The 16055-nt window shown below is 45.7% G+C and overlaps 1 protein-coding gene across 2 annotated transcripts in view; it reads left to right on the plus strand.

Moving 5' to 3' along the window:
• The window catches only part of TBX20 (T-box transcription factor 20), a 42844-nt gene extending 27071 nt beyond the window's left edge, over nucleotides 1-15773 (plus strand). For both annotated transcript variants that reach the window (XM_033165649.1, XM_033165650.1), the window contains exons 6-8: nucleotides 1149-1225; nucleotides 13777-13889; nucleotides 14636-15773. In XM_033165649.1, the coding sequence (XP_033021540.1) occupies nucleotides 1149-1225; nucleotides 13777-13889; nucleotides 14636-14976 (531 nt within the window). In that variant the 3' untranslated portion in view covers nucleotides 14977-15773. The remainder of the gene's footprint in view (nucleotides 1-1148; nucleotides 1226-13776; nucleotides 13890-14635) is intronic.
• The last annotated feature ends 282 nt before the right edge of the window (nucleotides 15774-16055 follow it).

Consider the following 16055-nt stretch of genomic DNA (forward strand, 5'->3'; position numbering starts at 1 on the left):
AATCTGCAAACCACCTTCCCATTCTGATGTTAAACTGGTGTTGCTCTTGTACTGAGCATTTTCTATGGAATAGCGATGCTTTGTGGATTCCCTTTTTATGGAGCATCTGCACAATACTGTGGGGAAAAAGAGTCCTGCCTTGTTTATCTCCCTCAACAGCTTCCATTTTTTTTTATTCGGAGCTTAGAAATATTTTTTTAAATATCTGTGTATATTTTTAGGATTAATCTTATTTTTGTTTTGGTAAATTGAGTTTTGACATTGTGATCTACCCTGGGACCTCAAGGTGAAAGGCAGGTAATAAGAATAAGACCATAGTGTCCATAGTGAGACAATTTATTTGCTTCTGTACTGGTGGTGCTCACAACTGAAAATGTTAATACCCCTCATGGAATTGAGATATGTCTACCCTTCATAGTATTTTTTTTTAAAAAAAATGAAACAACTTTATTGCATTCCTGTGTAACTATGTCTCAGTTTATCACCCTGTCAACATTCTCCACACAAAAACGTGCGGCCATTTTGGAAGAGATACCGTGAACTGGTTCAGTCCTTAAGAGGAGGCCTGGTTTCAGTAGCTGTCCTGAGTTCCAATAACACCACACTCCTGATTTACAATGGTTTGAGCAAGAAAACCAGACTTGGGGGCTTTCACAAATCCCTAAGGAGAAATTTTCGCTAGACTTATTGAAATGTTTAGCTTTCCTTGGGAATTCCTGGGATGTTTAGCTTGTGCGGGAGCTTTCCCCCTTTGCTTCAAAATTGTCTTTAACAGTTTCGGGACAGTTTCGGTCTCAAGAAAGTTCTCATGTCTTGTAGCAAGCCTCCTCACCTTTCACAAAGTTCCTCTCACGTCCTTCTGAGGAGAAATGTGTATTATGAAAAATGCTTCACATTTTGCTTTAAGGGAAATTAAGTGGCAACAACTATAGTTCCTGAGCCCTGAAGGCTAATGGTGGTCTTCAGATGCCATTACAGAAGAAGCAGGAAGTCACATCTTTGCCAGCCTGCCTCTGAGATGAGATAAATTTGGTAGAAACGCAGCAGGGGACTTGGTATGGATGGTTTGGTTGGGGTCATGCTCTGTAGGCTGTAAGACTCTCTCCTCAAAAGCTGGCTGCAAATGCACTCTGCTCTTCTGTTTCCAGATAACCAAGCTGAAGATTGACAGCAACCCTTTTGCTAAAGGATTCAGGGACTCATCTAGACTCACTGATATTGAGAGGTAAGAGGGACCTTTCGTTTACTTTTTGTTCAAGATAAGATAATGGTGAGGAGAGGAAGACTGTCGTGAAGAGTGTTCTATCCTCTCCCATGAAGCTGTAGCATTTGCAAGTTCATGTTGCATTGTAAGAGGTCTCAGGTACTTTATGTTGTTGTTGTTGTTGGTTAGTCATTCAGTCATGTCCAACTCTTCGTGACCCCATGGACCAGAGCACGCCAGGCACGCCTATCTTTCACTGCCTCCCGCAGTTTGGCCAAACTCATGTTAGTCGCTTCGAGAACACTGTCCAATCATCTCATCCTCTGTCATCCCCTTCTCCTTGTGCCCTCCATCTTTCCCAACATCAGGGTCTTTTCTAGGGAGTCTTCTCATCTCATGAGGTGGCCAAAGTACTCTTCTCTTTCTTGGACCATTGCAACGTCCAATGAGAATGAGAATTTGCTTGGCTATTTTTAATGGCCTCCTTTGCTCCATTTATGGGACGCGGGTGGCGCTGTGGGTTAAACCACAGAGCCTAGGGCTTGCTGATCAGAAGGTTGGCGGTTCGAATCCCCGCGACGGGGTGAGCTCCCGTTGCTCGGTCCCAGCTCCTGTCCACCTAGCAGTTCGAAAGCACATCAAAGTGCAAGTAGATAAATAGGTACCGCTCCGGCAGGAAGGTAAATGCCGTTTCCGTGCACTGCTCTGGTTCGTCAGAAGCGGCTTAGTCATGCTGGCCACATGACCCAGAAGCTGTACGCCGGCTCCCTCGGCCAGTAACACGAGATGAGCGCCGCAACCCCAGAGTCGGACACGACTGGACCTAATGGTCAGGGGTCCCTTTATCTTTACTTTGTTCCATTTATACAGTGGAACTGTTACAAGAATTTTAAGGTCATATATAAAAATTAAATGTTCATAACTGTATATAAACCACATGTCTGAATCCCCACAGATTAGGTCCTGTATGAATTGACCTCAACATTTCTCTGAAAGGTCAAAGTGGGAAATCTCCCCATTGTCTCTTTCCTCACAAATCCTGCCCTCACAAATCGTGTCTTAAGGGCACATTCAAGATATGAACAGGGTGTGAGCCTGTGACCCAGATTCAGGAATTAAGTAGTTATACTGGCATGAGTTGGGCCAAACTGCGGGAGGCAGTGGAGGATAGGGGTGCCTGGCGTGCTCTGGTCCATGGGGTCACGAAGAGTCGGACACGACTGAACGACTGAACAACAATAGCAAAAGAGTAGTTAAAACCCAGATAATGCAATCAGGTACTTGCCAAAACAACACACTCAGATTTCTGCTGTAGGTATGCTGTATCTGGGGGTGGTGGTCTTGGGCTACACCCCTTCTGTGATGTATGTATGATGTTTCTGGGGGTGGTCTTGGACTCCAGGGTGGGCAATTTAAAATGTCTATATAAGGGCTTGCACTCATGGCTCTGGGTCCCTCCTCCTCCCTCCTGTGTGTGTGGGGAGCACCCTGTTGCAACAGCTTTTAATAAAGATCAGGCTTAACTAGCCGCCTTGCTTTCCGTTAGAACTCTGGTCTGGTCTGTCATTTCTGCGCAGGCAGGGGTTTCAAGATAACTTCCTGCCTAGGTAATCGAACCCTTTCCTGGGATAATACCCTAAAATGCCTATTTTGCTCCATTTATTTTGCTCCATGCCTTTTACAGCAGCATCATTGAAACTGTTCTCTGTAATTCTATTACTGCTTGGTACGGCACAGCCTCCAAGATGGACAAGAAAAGGCTCCAACGAACAGTAAGAATTGCAGAAAGGGTAATTGGTGCTAGCTTGCCTTCAATAGAGACACTCTATGCTACCCAAGTTAGGAAGAGAGCAGAGGGAATTGTCGCAGATCCTTTGCATCCCGGTCATCATCTGTTTGACTTACTTCCATCTGGACGTCGCTACAAGACTTTATACACAAAAACAGCTAGGCACAGGAACAGTTTTTTCCCTTGTGGTATTAAATGGTTAAATTTGTAGTTGTGTAGCAGAAGGGGAGGCCAGTTATGGGTGGGGTTTCTTTGCTGTGTCATTGTATTGTGAGTGGAACAGTGTTTGTATAAGGTATGTTTACATTGCAATGTAGCCGAAGCAAAATTCCAAGTATGTTGGAAAATGTACTTGGCCAATAAATTATTCCTATTTGTATTCCTATTATACAGTGGAACCTCGGTTGTTGAACTCTTTGGAAGTCGAATGTTTCGGCTTTTGAACAAAGACAACCCAGAAGTGAATGCTTCCGTTTTCGAACGCGCCTCAGAAGTTGAATGGCTTCCGAGGTGCAGTTCTCCATTTTTTCAATGGATTTTGCCGACCGGCAATTGTGCCTCGGTTGTCGAATGTTTCGGAAGTCGAACGGTCTTCCAGAAAAGGATTATGTTTGACAACCAATGTTCCACTCTAATGGGTGTATGAAGGCAACCATGTTGTTTCTGTCCCACATTTTAACAGTGTGGTCAGATCATCTTAGTCCCTTAGCGGGATGGCAGCTGGTTTAGCACAGATTATTTTAGCTGGTCATTTCTATGCCAAGGGCAGGATCCCAATCTCAAACCCATTCACTGAATACCCCCTGTTATCAAAATCATTTGAAAGGATCATACTAAATCAAGCATTACTGCAAGAAGGTGGCAGTCCTTACTAAGAAGTAAGCCCCACGAATACATTCGCACCTGCGTGCAACAAAAATGTTTCGGATTGGGTGCCCTTGCTTACATGTCTGGCTTGCTATGTGGTTACCACTCCATCAATAATGTGGTGACCTCCACATATTCTTGGATTCCTAGTCTCATCAGCCACCAGAAACATGACCAACGATCAGGGTTGATGGAAATTGGTGTCCAAACACATCTGGAGAGAACCACACCAGTTACCTCAGGCCTAGTGGATTGGAAGCAGGTCGGCTTAGTGCAAATTTATACGTACCAAAAACATTTCATTACACAACTTCACTCATTTCATCGAATGACGGACCTTGAAAACAACTTGCAAAGTTAATAGAGTCTCGACTGCCATTTCTGGAAACGAACAATATTATCAGTTCCATTTACATGCCTTGGCACGGACTGTTTGCCAGTTCACATTCACACCTTCTTGAAAGGTGGATATTTGATTAGCTCTTGTAATCAGATAATCCATTTTTTGAATGGACTTCCTAAGGCAGACACAGTTTTGTGTATGAACAATTTGGGCTATAGCACGGTCACCTATGCTGTGCAAAGCATCCATGAGGACTTTTATTCACTGCACACTGCCTGTCTTTGGGTTGACCTAAATAGTGTGAATGTGGGACAAAGCTTTGGATTTAATTTCCAGATTTTTAAGTCTGCTTTTTCCCCCTAACTAGCCTTTAGGGAGGGAAGCAAATCAGATCAATTGATCTTTAGAGACCTAAAGAAATCAAATTAGGCTGGAGTCAGTTACCGCACTAAACCATCTAGTAATTGGATTGCTCCTTGTAACTGATTGAACACTGCTTCTATCAGCAGCAATAGAGGCTGGGCTTCCTTACAGTTGATCTGAGAGAAAAAACACATCTTTTTATGACATGATGACAGACATTGCGCTTTTCTAGCCTAATTGAATATGGTTTTTTATAAATACACGACTCTAACAATTTCAAACTTCCCATTTCAAATTTACGGTCTCTGTCAGGACTTAATTTGAGCCAGGGCTCAGCTGCAGAATCTTGTGAGCTCAGCCTGTTTTCGATGGCAGGGCTTTGTCTAAGAAAGCATCTGAGCATAGACAGAGTGCTTTCCCTCCACTGCCGAGATCCTTGTTGGGTGAACACCTGAGCTTAAAGGCAAACTCATACAGAATGGTTTCCAGGCAGGTTGAGCCTTAGCCCAATACCAGACTGCCTACTCAGTGCTAGGTAGCATTTCTGCGGGTCCAGATCTCTGCAAATGGATTCCTATCGGTATTCTGTTGTATTCAGAGCCAGAGGGCTCACTGTCACTGCCCCCTTAAGCATAGTTTGCATGTCTACACAGAAGCACATGGGCGAGGCCATCTGAGTGAATGTTGCTCATTCAGCCATTGTTCTCCCTGCTAGGCTCCCATCATAGGTAGGACAACCATCATACCATGTTGTGATCACGTGATTCTGATAGCTGCACACCTACTGAAGCTGGATGTGGCTGTTATGCCTATATGTGTGAGGAAGAGGATGGTTCGGTTTGTTTTCGTCTTCTGCGGTTGTGTTTGAGCATTTGAATCTGTCCGCCTTTTAGCCATCTTTTCCCTTCTTCTGCACTGAGGTGCCTGGAGAATTTATTTCCATGCCTCCTTTGGAACCCATTTCGATGACTCACCTCTGGTCGTTGTTGTTATTTTTTTTTGCAATCTGGGCATTCTTCCAAATGTGCAAAGAGGCAACTGCATGAAACGAAAACCTTTTGAAATTTAGAACTAAAGAAGTCCTTCACGCTGGTGACTGCCAAGCCATGTACTCCGTATCCGGTTTGGTGGTTTTCTTTTGTCAGGCGTTGAATGGAGAAGCAAATTTGATTCGTGAGGTTTTATTATCTGTTCTCTCTCATTAATATTCTGTTCACTGGCAATCACTTGAAAACAAAAGAGGACAAATGATGAGTGGGTGACTTCTTACTGCATGGGTGGCAAATCTATGGCATGGGGAGAACTCTGCAAGAGTGGTGTAATGGTTAAGAGCGGTAGACTTGTAATCTGGGGAACCGGGTTCGTGTCTCCACTCCTCCACATGCAGCTTCTGGGTGACCTTGGGCCAGTCACACTTCTCTGAAGTCTCTCAGCCCCACTCACCTCACAGAGTGTTTGTTGTGGGGGAGGAAGGGAAAGGAGAATGTTAGCCGCTTTGAGACTCCTTCGGGTAGTGATAAAGCGGGATATCAAATCCAAACTCTTCTTCTTCTTCTTCTGCAACACTTGGGGATCTGCCCCTGTCTTCCTTTGCCAGCAGTGGCAGACTTTGGGCCCTCAAATTTCAGCAGTGCCTTGCACTACGCCAACATTTCGCACTTCTCTGCTTCTCGTGCTCTGTTCCACAGCACTGCTGTGGTGCCCCCTGCAGTGCGGCTGAACCAGTCCCGCTACCCTAAAACCACTTCTGCTCCCAGTGCAGCCCAGTTGCCTCTCCCAGTAGGCTGGAATCAAGAGACTAAACATATATGGTTGTACAAACAAGAATGGTTGTTGTTGGCATCTCCCTGTCTCAGGAAACAATAGAGTGCGCCTCCGGGGTGAAGTCATTAGTAGCACCGGGGCGCAAGCCTGGGGAGTGTGCATTGAGGTCCTGGGTTGCCCAGATGACAAGACCCCGCTCTCGGCCCTGCTGATGTGGTCCAAAGGAAAGCAGAGCGATACATTTGGCACCAGTTTATCTGCAGGAGTTGCCGGAAGGAGGCGTACAAGGCGACACCCAACCGTCTTAGGGACTTCACTCCGGATTTGTGTATGGTTTGCTGCTTAGCTTTGTCTTCTGAAGATAAACCACAAGGCAGCGGAAGTTTAGGATCAGAGTTTTCTTCAGAGGCGTCTTAGCCATAGAGGCTAGTGGCACGGGGAACCACGGCGCCACATTCTGGAAGGAAGAGGCGGAGGCTGGAAATTGCAGCCACGAACTTACTCACGAGGAAGCACGCCTGCCACCCCTGTCTCCCAAATGCAAGGGAGGAATTTGTGCCCTTGGCAACTCCAGACCCCCTTACTTCGGCGGGGGGCTCGTGAACTGCAAAGCTACAGGGAACCAGGCAGAGGGCCTTCTCGGTAGGGGCGCCCGCCCTGTGGAACGCCCTCCCATCAGAGGTCAAGGGAATAAACAACTACCTGACATTCAGAAAATACCTGAAGGCAGCCCTGTTTAGGGAAGTTTTTAATCTGTGATATTTTAAATGGATTTTAATATTTGATGGAAGCCGCCCAGAGTGGCTGGGGAGACCCGGCCAGATGGGCGGGGTACAAATAATAAATTATTATTATTATTATGCCTAACTTGCTAGTCTTATCAACCCAGAGCCTCCGTTCCGTGGGAGGAACCACCCTCCAGCTGCTGCCCGCCCAGGGGAAAACATGGGGAAGGGGGCGCAGGAGGGATCCTCGCACCACTGCGCCATATAAGCTTAAGATGGCCCTGGTTTTCTTTCTCCTTGTTGGACCTTTCCAGGTTGATGAGCCCCATCTGCCCCACACTTCCCTCTACAGACAGCACATGCAGAAAGTGCCTTCTTCACCATTGGACCCACAACTGGTCTCATCTGCTGAAAGAGCGGTGCTATCTTATATTTTGGGTGTACCTGTTGGGTTGCTTTTGCTTGCTCCCTTTCCTGGAATTGCTGTTCTTTGTTAACTCGCTTTTTTATGGAGAGCCCAGCTGACCTTGCTGTTAGCCTGTTGGAGTCCACTGTTTTTTTGTATTGACCTGTGTTTCCCAGTCCTGATTTGTGGATTCATTTGTTTTGGTCACAATTGATGTATGGATGAAGCACTTTATTTCCAGGCCCTGTCAGTTTAACATGGAGAAGAAGGGCATAGCTCAGTGGTAGAGCATTGTAGACAATATTGAGCTAGATGGACCCACCCAATGCCTGACTGAATATGACAGTTTCCGGTATTCCTGTGTTCTTATTAATAAATCTGCTCTGTCCTATTTCCACATCAATCTGTAAATTAAAAACCAAACATTTGCATTATTCTTGAACGCAATTTTTTCACTTGAGATGCATTTTTGTACACTTCGTCACCCAAAGCATGCATTTCGTATGCATTTAAACCCAAAATACAGATTGTTGGTACTTTTCTGAGCCAAGAACCTCAAAATTGGGAAAAGTAGGAAGATGAAGGGATAACTGCATTCCAAATTGTCTATTTGTCCAGAATGTGTGAATCTGTTTGGTTTGCTTAAAGATGTGGAATGAACAAAATTCTCCTCATTTCTAATATAATATAATTACAAGACTGGCCTGCCTAATATAAACAGGCAAAGAGTTGTTGAGGCTTTTAGGAGCTCATTCACCTGTAATTAAACCTTTCCTATTTGCAGCCCATTTTATTGAGCAGGTGGTGGTGATTATTGTGCAGAGAGGGCAAAAAACCGAGAGTGTTGTTAGAGAGTGACCTAGAGGTCCTAAGCCATGAATTTTGTGCACCAGGTTTGTGCCTACAAATGGTTCTCTGTTCACGTCAAAGGACGAGGAGCTCCATGTGTGCTTAGAGCTGTCCCATCCATTGAAGTGAATGGGGAAGTCATCTAGTGCTGGGACATATATATGTGCTCAGGTGTGTGTTTATTCGGAGCTCTTGATTGGAAGCTATGGCTTCTATCAATCATGGAAGAAAAATATATGTAGCATTTGTGACTGTTCTTTAGGATTGCTTTTAATGGATGGTATTGTCAAAGTTTATCTTCAGAGAAAAATGGGGCTAAGCATCAGAGGCAATGTATATCTGACTTATAAACATGCCCAAAGCTTTTCTAAAATTAAAGTAGAATTATATAATTATTCACAAAATGACTGGCTCAATATGTATCATTTTTGAAAAATGTGCAGTTGGGCAGTCTAAAAACACCCTAGATTGAATTTCTGCCTCAAATTGCCATTGACGTATTTTTATGGGGTAGAATTGTAATAGGAAATATATTGATCTGCCTGCTGGTAATTTATAAAATTATCTGCATCTGCTTATGAAAAACACCATCGCAAGGCGGTGGTTTATAAGGTGATCTTGCAGCCTATGAACTTGTTGAGACATAAATGAGAGGAATCTTTGCATCACTAAATTGGGTGACAAAGCTTCCGTTTACAGGTAGGGTCAGCTATTTGTGAAGAGAACTGGATCCAGCCCATGCCTGCTCCCCGTTTCTTAGCTTACATTTGTTTGGGCCCATCAAAGTACTTCCCTAGTGGCTGTGCATGTTTCAACTGCATGTAGGAACTATGTGTTTTGTATTTGAAGAACATTTATAAAAGCAACAACACATGGATTTTTTTGTGATTTCAGCCTGTGACCCCCCAGGTTTTCTCACATATGTGCTAAATTGTGCATGGCCCTTGCTGAACTCAATGAGAGAGCAATTATTCATGTGTATGTAACAGGGATGGGGAACCTGCTATCTTTCCAGATGTTGTTTGACTCCAACTCCTGCCATCCCCAACCCACCTGGCCCAGTAATCAGGGATGGAAGGAGCTGAAGTCCAACAATTCACAGGCTTCAACTTAGGTTTGTCATCCAAGTACAATGGTACCTTTGTTCTCGAACTTAACCCGTGCTGGGAAGAAGAGTTTGGATTTGATATCCCGCTTTTCACTACCCAAAGGAGTCTCAAAGCGGCTAACATTCTCCTTTCCCTTCCTCCCCACAACAAACACTCTGTGAGGTGAGTGGGGCTGAGAGACTTCAGAGAAGTGTGACTAGCCCAAGGTCACCCAGCAGCTGCATGTGGAGGAGCGGGGGACGCGAACCCGGTTCACCAGATTACGAGTCTACCACTCTTAACCACTACACCACACTGGCTCTCCGTTGGACTCCCAAAAGCGTTTGAAAACCAAGGTGCGGCTTCCAATTGGCTGCAGGAGCTTCCTGCACTCAAGCAGAAGCTGTGTCGGATGTTTGGCTTCCAAAAAAAAATGTTCACAAACCGGAACACGTACTTCCAGGTTTGTGGCGTTCGGGAGCCGATTTGTTCGGCAACTAAGCTGTTTGAGAACCAAGGTGTTGTTGTTGTTCAGTCGTTCAGTCGTGTCCGACTCTTCGTGACCCCATGGACCAGAGCACGCCAGGCACGCCTATCCTTCACTGCCTCTTGTAGTTTGGCCAAAGTCATGTTAGTAGCTTCGAGAACACTGTCCAACTATGTCATCCTCTGCCGTCCCCTTCTCCTTGTGCCCTCCATCTTTCCCAACATCAGGGTCTTTTCTAGGGAGTCTTCTCTTCTCATGAGGTGGCCAAAGTACTGCAGCCTCAACTTCAGGATCTGTCCTTCTAGTGAGCACTCAGGGCTGATTTCTTTGAGAATGGATAGGTTTGATCTTTTTGCAGTCCATGGGACTCTCAAGAGTCTCCTCCAGCACCATAATTCAAAAGCACCAATTCTTCGGCGATCAGCCTTCTTTATGGTCCAAGGTACCAAGAACCAAGGTACGGTCCAAGGTACCAAGAACCAGAACCAAGGTACCACTGTAATATAAAAAAATAAAAACAGAGAGGCTCGCTTCTGCAGTTACCTCTGTGCAGATGTTCACAGCACCTCAAGCTCAGGGGCTGGAGCCACAGAAGCAAGTCTCAAGTGGCCTCAGGTGATCTTGCCTTACAAACCAAAGTCGAACTGACTGATGAGCACTTCCTGGCAGCGATCTCCATTAATGCCGCAGGGTTCTTGCCCATGCTTGACAGAAATGAATGGAGGTTGGGTAGGCGCATGCTTGGCAAACTGCACTACGTTAGAGGCCAGCGACAGGAGACCTTGGGGACGACGAGTCTGGTCCCTTGAGTATTGTCCGCTGGCCCCTGACATGCCAATTTGCAGACAAGAGAGGAGTATAGGAAGGAGTTTTGCTGGTAATCCATCTTGACAGATGAGTGGGACCAAAACCCCACCTTCTACCCTCTGCTTAGAGCACCCCCCCACCATCAAAACCAGTAGCTGAAAAAGTAACTAGATGTTAACGCGATGGAATATTTACTTCAAGGGAGTGTATTGGATCAAAGCCTGGAGAGCCTTACTCATCGACTTCATAGCCTTTGTAATAACATGTTTGTTTGTTTTAATTTGCATTTCTCCTTTTGCTAGAATCGGGGAAAGGGGGCATTCAGATCCATAATGTAACCAATGCAGCCTCTCTCTCTCCCCCCCTCCCTTTCCCTTGTAAGATCTTCTGGGAGATAACGCTGTATGGCCACTGTCTTCAATCACTTAAAAGGCAATAATTCAATTATATCCTCATCTCAGTAGCAACTGCCATTGCTTTCTGTCCACTTCCAGTCCCCGCAAGTAAATTGCTTCAATAAGATTCTCCTCCCTCTCCCCCTTTCACTCTTTACTCTAATTTCCCCTCTCCTGCAAGAGGCTTGTATATGTAATGATACCCGTGATAGTCCCAAGGACAAAATATTCCCTGTCCTTCTGTAAGGAGGTGGGATCACTGCGATGGATTTATTGCATTGTTTGGTAAACTGTCCTCCCCATTTTATTTTATTTTTAAATCTAGCAGGCTTTGCTGAAATGCAATGCATTTTTAGTTAGCCTGAACCGTGTGTTTAGCAGGGATCTCTGCCAAAGGCTAGGTTTAAATGGCTTCAATTAACTGGATTGTCTATGGGAGGAGGGAAGGTCAGATTAGCCTTTGGGGAATCCTGATAAGATAAAATGGCTTTGTTCATTAAACAGGTTCTTCTTCTTCTTCTTCTTCTTCTTCTTCTTCTTCTTCTTCTTCTTCTTCTTCTTCTTCTTCTTCCTACTACTACTAATAATTTATCATTTGTACCCTGCCCATCTGGCTGGGTCTCCCCAGCCACTCTGGGCGGCTTCCAACAAATATTAAAATATAAAATACATTAAAAAATCACAGATAAAAGACTTCCTTAAACAGGGCTGCCTTCAGGTATTTTCTGAATGTCAGGTATTTTCTGAATGCCAGGTAGTTGTTTATCTTCTTGATCTCTGATGGGAGGGCGCTCCACAAGGCGGGTGCCACTACCGAGAAGGCCCTCTGTCTGGTTCCCTGTAGCTTTGCTTCTCGCAGTGAGGGAACCGCCAGAAGGCCTTCAGCACTGGATCTCAGTGTCTGGGCTGAACGATGGGGGTGGAGATGCTCCTTCAGGTATACAGGACCATGGCTGTTTAGGGCTTTAAAGGTCAGCACCAACACTTTGAACTACTACTACCACTACTACTAAGCTTTCTAGCAGTGCATCTTAAATCTATGTGATGTTTCTTGCTAAGTATTTGAAAAAAATGAAATGAAACTTCGGGTGAATTCTGTACTCATAGTGAACAAACACACAGAAAAAGAAGCACATTGCTTCTCTGCCCTGCGGCATGAGTTTAACCAGAACCATTACGAAAACCTGTCCCATGAGAACCTAAGGCAGACTGGCTCAAAGTGACCCAAACTGCAGTGTGGTCAAAAATAAATACCACCCTCTATCATAATCTCCTGACTGTAAAATCTACCGTGAGTGGTAGTCATTGCTGAGTTGGCTTGAATTCAGTGCGCCTGGGATTCTGATGTCTTGGCAGCTCTGGAAATAATCTGGCTCATGGCTAGGGAGAATTTACACAATTATGTGCTAGTGCAAGGGTAGGGAACCTCAGGTCTGGGGGTGGCGCTGAACGTGGCCCTTCAGACTTCTTTATGTGGTCCCTGGGACTCTGCCCTGGTTATGCTTTTTGCATACCTCTTCCTGACCACACTCCACAAAGGCTGCAATGTGTCTTTGAACAGTGAATGACAAATGCCGTTTGCTTGCCTGGGTGGAAGTTGTGTGTTGAAAGCTCTGACTTTTGCATTGCCTACTATACAAAGCTTCTGGCCATGCTCCCCACTGAGATGCAGTCCCACAGAAGATTATGGGTATTTAGGTATGTTGGTGTTCTGGCTGATGATTCCCATCCCCTAGTGTCCTGGCATTATTCTGTTGTCCAATCTATAATAACCAGGTAGAATTATGATTTTCCCTCCTCCACCACCAACAACCTCACCCAGTGGGTGAAAATATTCTACTGTGTCAGGCTGTGGGTACAAGTACAAACTAGTTAGGCTGTAACTCTGCATGATCTACGGCCCTTACTAGGCCTCCCAGGAAGCCGGTAACTGGTTTATTATCTAAACAAAATAAAAATTTCTTTCCAGTAGCACCTTTCCAGTAGCACACGAAAGCTCATACCAAGAACAAACTTAGTTGGTCTCTAAGGTGCTACTGGAAAGAAATTTTTATTTTGTTTTGACTATGGCAGACCAACACGGCTACCCACCTGTAACTGGTTTATTATCTGCTACTTTGAAAGCTTCTCTCAGTGTTCCAAACTGAAAAGAAAGTGTGTGTGGTTTTGATGTCATTTTAATAATTGTCAGCATATAACACGCCCTTTAAGATCCTTTCTATGCCCCCATCATAACTGGGACTCCTGCAACTCTATTCTAGTCTATGGGGTAATCTATTTTACTGAGTACTCCATAAAGTCAGTTTTCAGCCTGACTTACCTCGGTCAAGGTTCCTGGTGTTTTTTACGGGATACCTGAAAGGGCCGCCAGTTCAAAACAATCCAAGCACGTGCTTCCATTGTATGTCCATCAAACAGCCTGCCCAAGACATTTTGACACCTGAGGTAAACCACAAAATGCCCTGCTTTCCCACCAGGGGAAAGTGAAGTGAAGTCTTACATGATGAACGAGATGAGGGGATAAAGATCTAAGCCTGAATTTGCTGTCCTTGCGCATCCTGCCACCCGAGGCAGTGGCCTCCCCTTGCCTCTTGACTGGGCTGGCCCATATTAGGAGTAGAGGGAGCTATTAAAGAAGTGCATCGATGGCTTTCAGTCTGTTGCTAATGTGGAATGTTGCCTTTCACAGAGAAAGCGTAGAGAGCCTTATTCAAAAGCATTCCTATGCACGATCCCCCATCAGAACCTATGGAGCAGAGGATGAAGTTCTGGGAGACGAAAACCAAGCAGCCCAAAGCAGAGGTAGGAGAACATCTGGTCTTGAAGAGCACGGGTTCAAAAGATCAGAACCTTTGGTGCTTTCAAATGAGCCCACAATTTAGAAAGAGGAGGCACCCTTTCTTCCATGTGATTCCTGTCTCATCATGAATCCGATTATGCACAATGCTTGGAATCTGCCTGCCCTCTCCTTTTATTTATCGATTATTTTTAAATGATCCAAGATAAATAAATAAAATGATTTGTTAATTATTTTTAAATGACCGGCCCCCTGAAGAAGATCAGCTCTGCCTGCTGTGCATGTGGCAATGACCCCTTTTTATACCCCCTAACCTCATGGATGCAGGTGGTGCTGTGGGTTAAACCACAGAGCCTAGGGCTTGTCGATCAGAAGGCCGGTGGTTCAAATCCCCATGACGGGGTGAGCTCCCGTTGCTCGGTCCCAGCTCCTGCCCACCTAGCAGTTCAAAAGCACATCAAAGTGCAAGTAGATAAATAGGTACCACTCCAGCGGGAAGGTAAACAGAGTTTCCGTGCGCTGCTCTGGTTCACCAGAAGCGGCTTAGTCATGCTGGCCACATGACCCAGAAGCTGTAAAGCAAGATGAGCGCCACAACCCCAGAGTTGTCCGTGACTGGACCTAATGGTCAGGGGTCCCTTTACCTTTAACCTCATGTAGTCTTGCTATGGCAGCCCCATGACTTACATCACTTGGTACTTTGAACTTAGTTGCTCTTATGCAAACCTCCACTCTTTTCCTTTGTTTGCAGGGTCAGCTTTTACCACTTCTGACAACCTGCCCCTCAGTTCCTGGGTCTCGTCGACATCAAGTTTCCCGGGATTCCAACACCCGCAGTCCTTGACCGCTCTTGGTTCCGGCGCTGCGTCCATAGCCACGCCGATTCCTCACCCGATCCAGGGCTCCCTGCCCCCATACAGCCGCCTGGGAATGCCTCTAACCCCTTCGGCCATTGCCAGCTCGATGCAGGGAAGCGGTCCGACGTTCCCTTCTTTCCACATGCCCCGGTATCACCACTACTTTCAGCAGGGTCCTTATGCAGCGATCCAGGGACTGCGCCACTCCTCTGCTGTGATGACACCTTTCGTATGACTGGCCTAAGGCAAGAGAAGCCAAGACTTCGCAGGCAAACCAGCTTGGGCCTGTTGGGAAGGCCCAGGGCGAAAACGACTAAGAAAACCAGCTTGCGTAAAGGCATTGTGGAGTTAGATCCCTCTCCTCTTGAAGGATCTGTGTTGAAGGGATGGTTAAGGGAGCTCGAGTGGCTCAGAAAATGGGCATGGCCCAAGGGACTCCAAATGTTCCAAGGTCTCCAATTAAACGCTGGACGGCCTGAAGGTGCATCATAACCACTAGATGTGAGGCTGCCATCATGCAGCAGTGTATAGTTTGAATTGTGTATAGACTTTCCCCTCCTGACAGAGGCCAAAGAGGCAATACTGTGCTAATAACTTCATTGCTTTTTATGAATTGGGGGGGGGGGGTATTTGTTGTTTTGAGCATGTTTAGGCTACTTCAGCATTAAGCTCGCTATGAAAGAAACCGAAGGAAAAGACTGCACCATTCTCTTCCCCGTTCCATCCTTTAAACTCCTTTATTTTAAATGTGGAATCCAGTTAATTGAGAGCACTGGGCATAACCCGCTGGAATTCCTCCTGCATGAGCCCTGTTTGAAATGAATGGAAGCTGTTTCACCAAACCACAGATAAGGTTTGCCGAGTTCAGACGACGGAACACGCCAATGGTTCATATAGCTCAGGTTGTTTTCTCTTGGATATTGACAGCAACAGGGAGGACTGATGGTAAAACAGGGTGACTGAATATTGCTCTGCGTTCTGTTATTTTATTCACAGCTCATTGCAAATGTTGGGGCAATTTGTGGGGTACTAATCTATCACATGCACCTCACTCTTAGCATTTGCAATGGCGATAGATCTGGAATTGGCGAGGGTGAGATTTCGCACCGTGTTACTTTGCTGAGCATTGTACAAGGCTGAAGAGCTGCAGCTCAGGCTTCTTCTGTCTGTTACTCAGCCCTGATCCACCCATGTTGCTCTGGGGCTGGATCTTATGACTAGATCCCATGCCTGCCCAGTAATTTGGTAGGGTCGTATAAGCAGTACTGATACCAGTGTCTGTGGGCCATATTGGGTGTGTTCATGTGGTCCCTG

Source organism: Lacerta agilis, chromosome 12 (assembly GCF_009819535.1).
Source record: "Lacerta agilis isolate rLacAgi1 chromosome 12, rLacAgi1.pri, whole genome shotgun sequence".
Taxonomy (NCBI): domain Eukaryota; kingdom Metazoa; phylum Chordata; class Lepidosauria; order Squamata; family Lacertidae; genus Lacerta; species Lacerta agilis.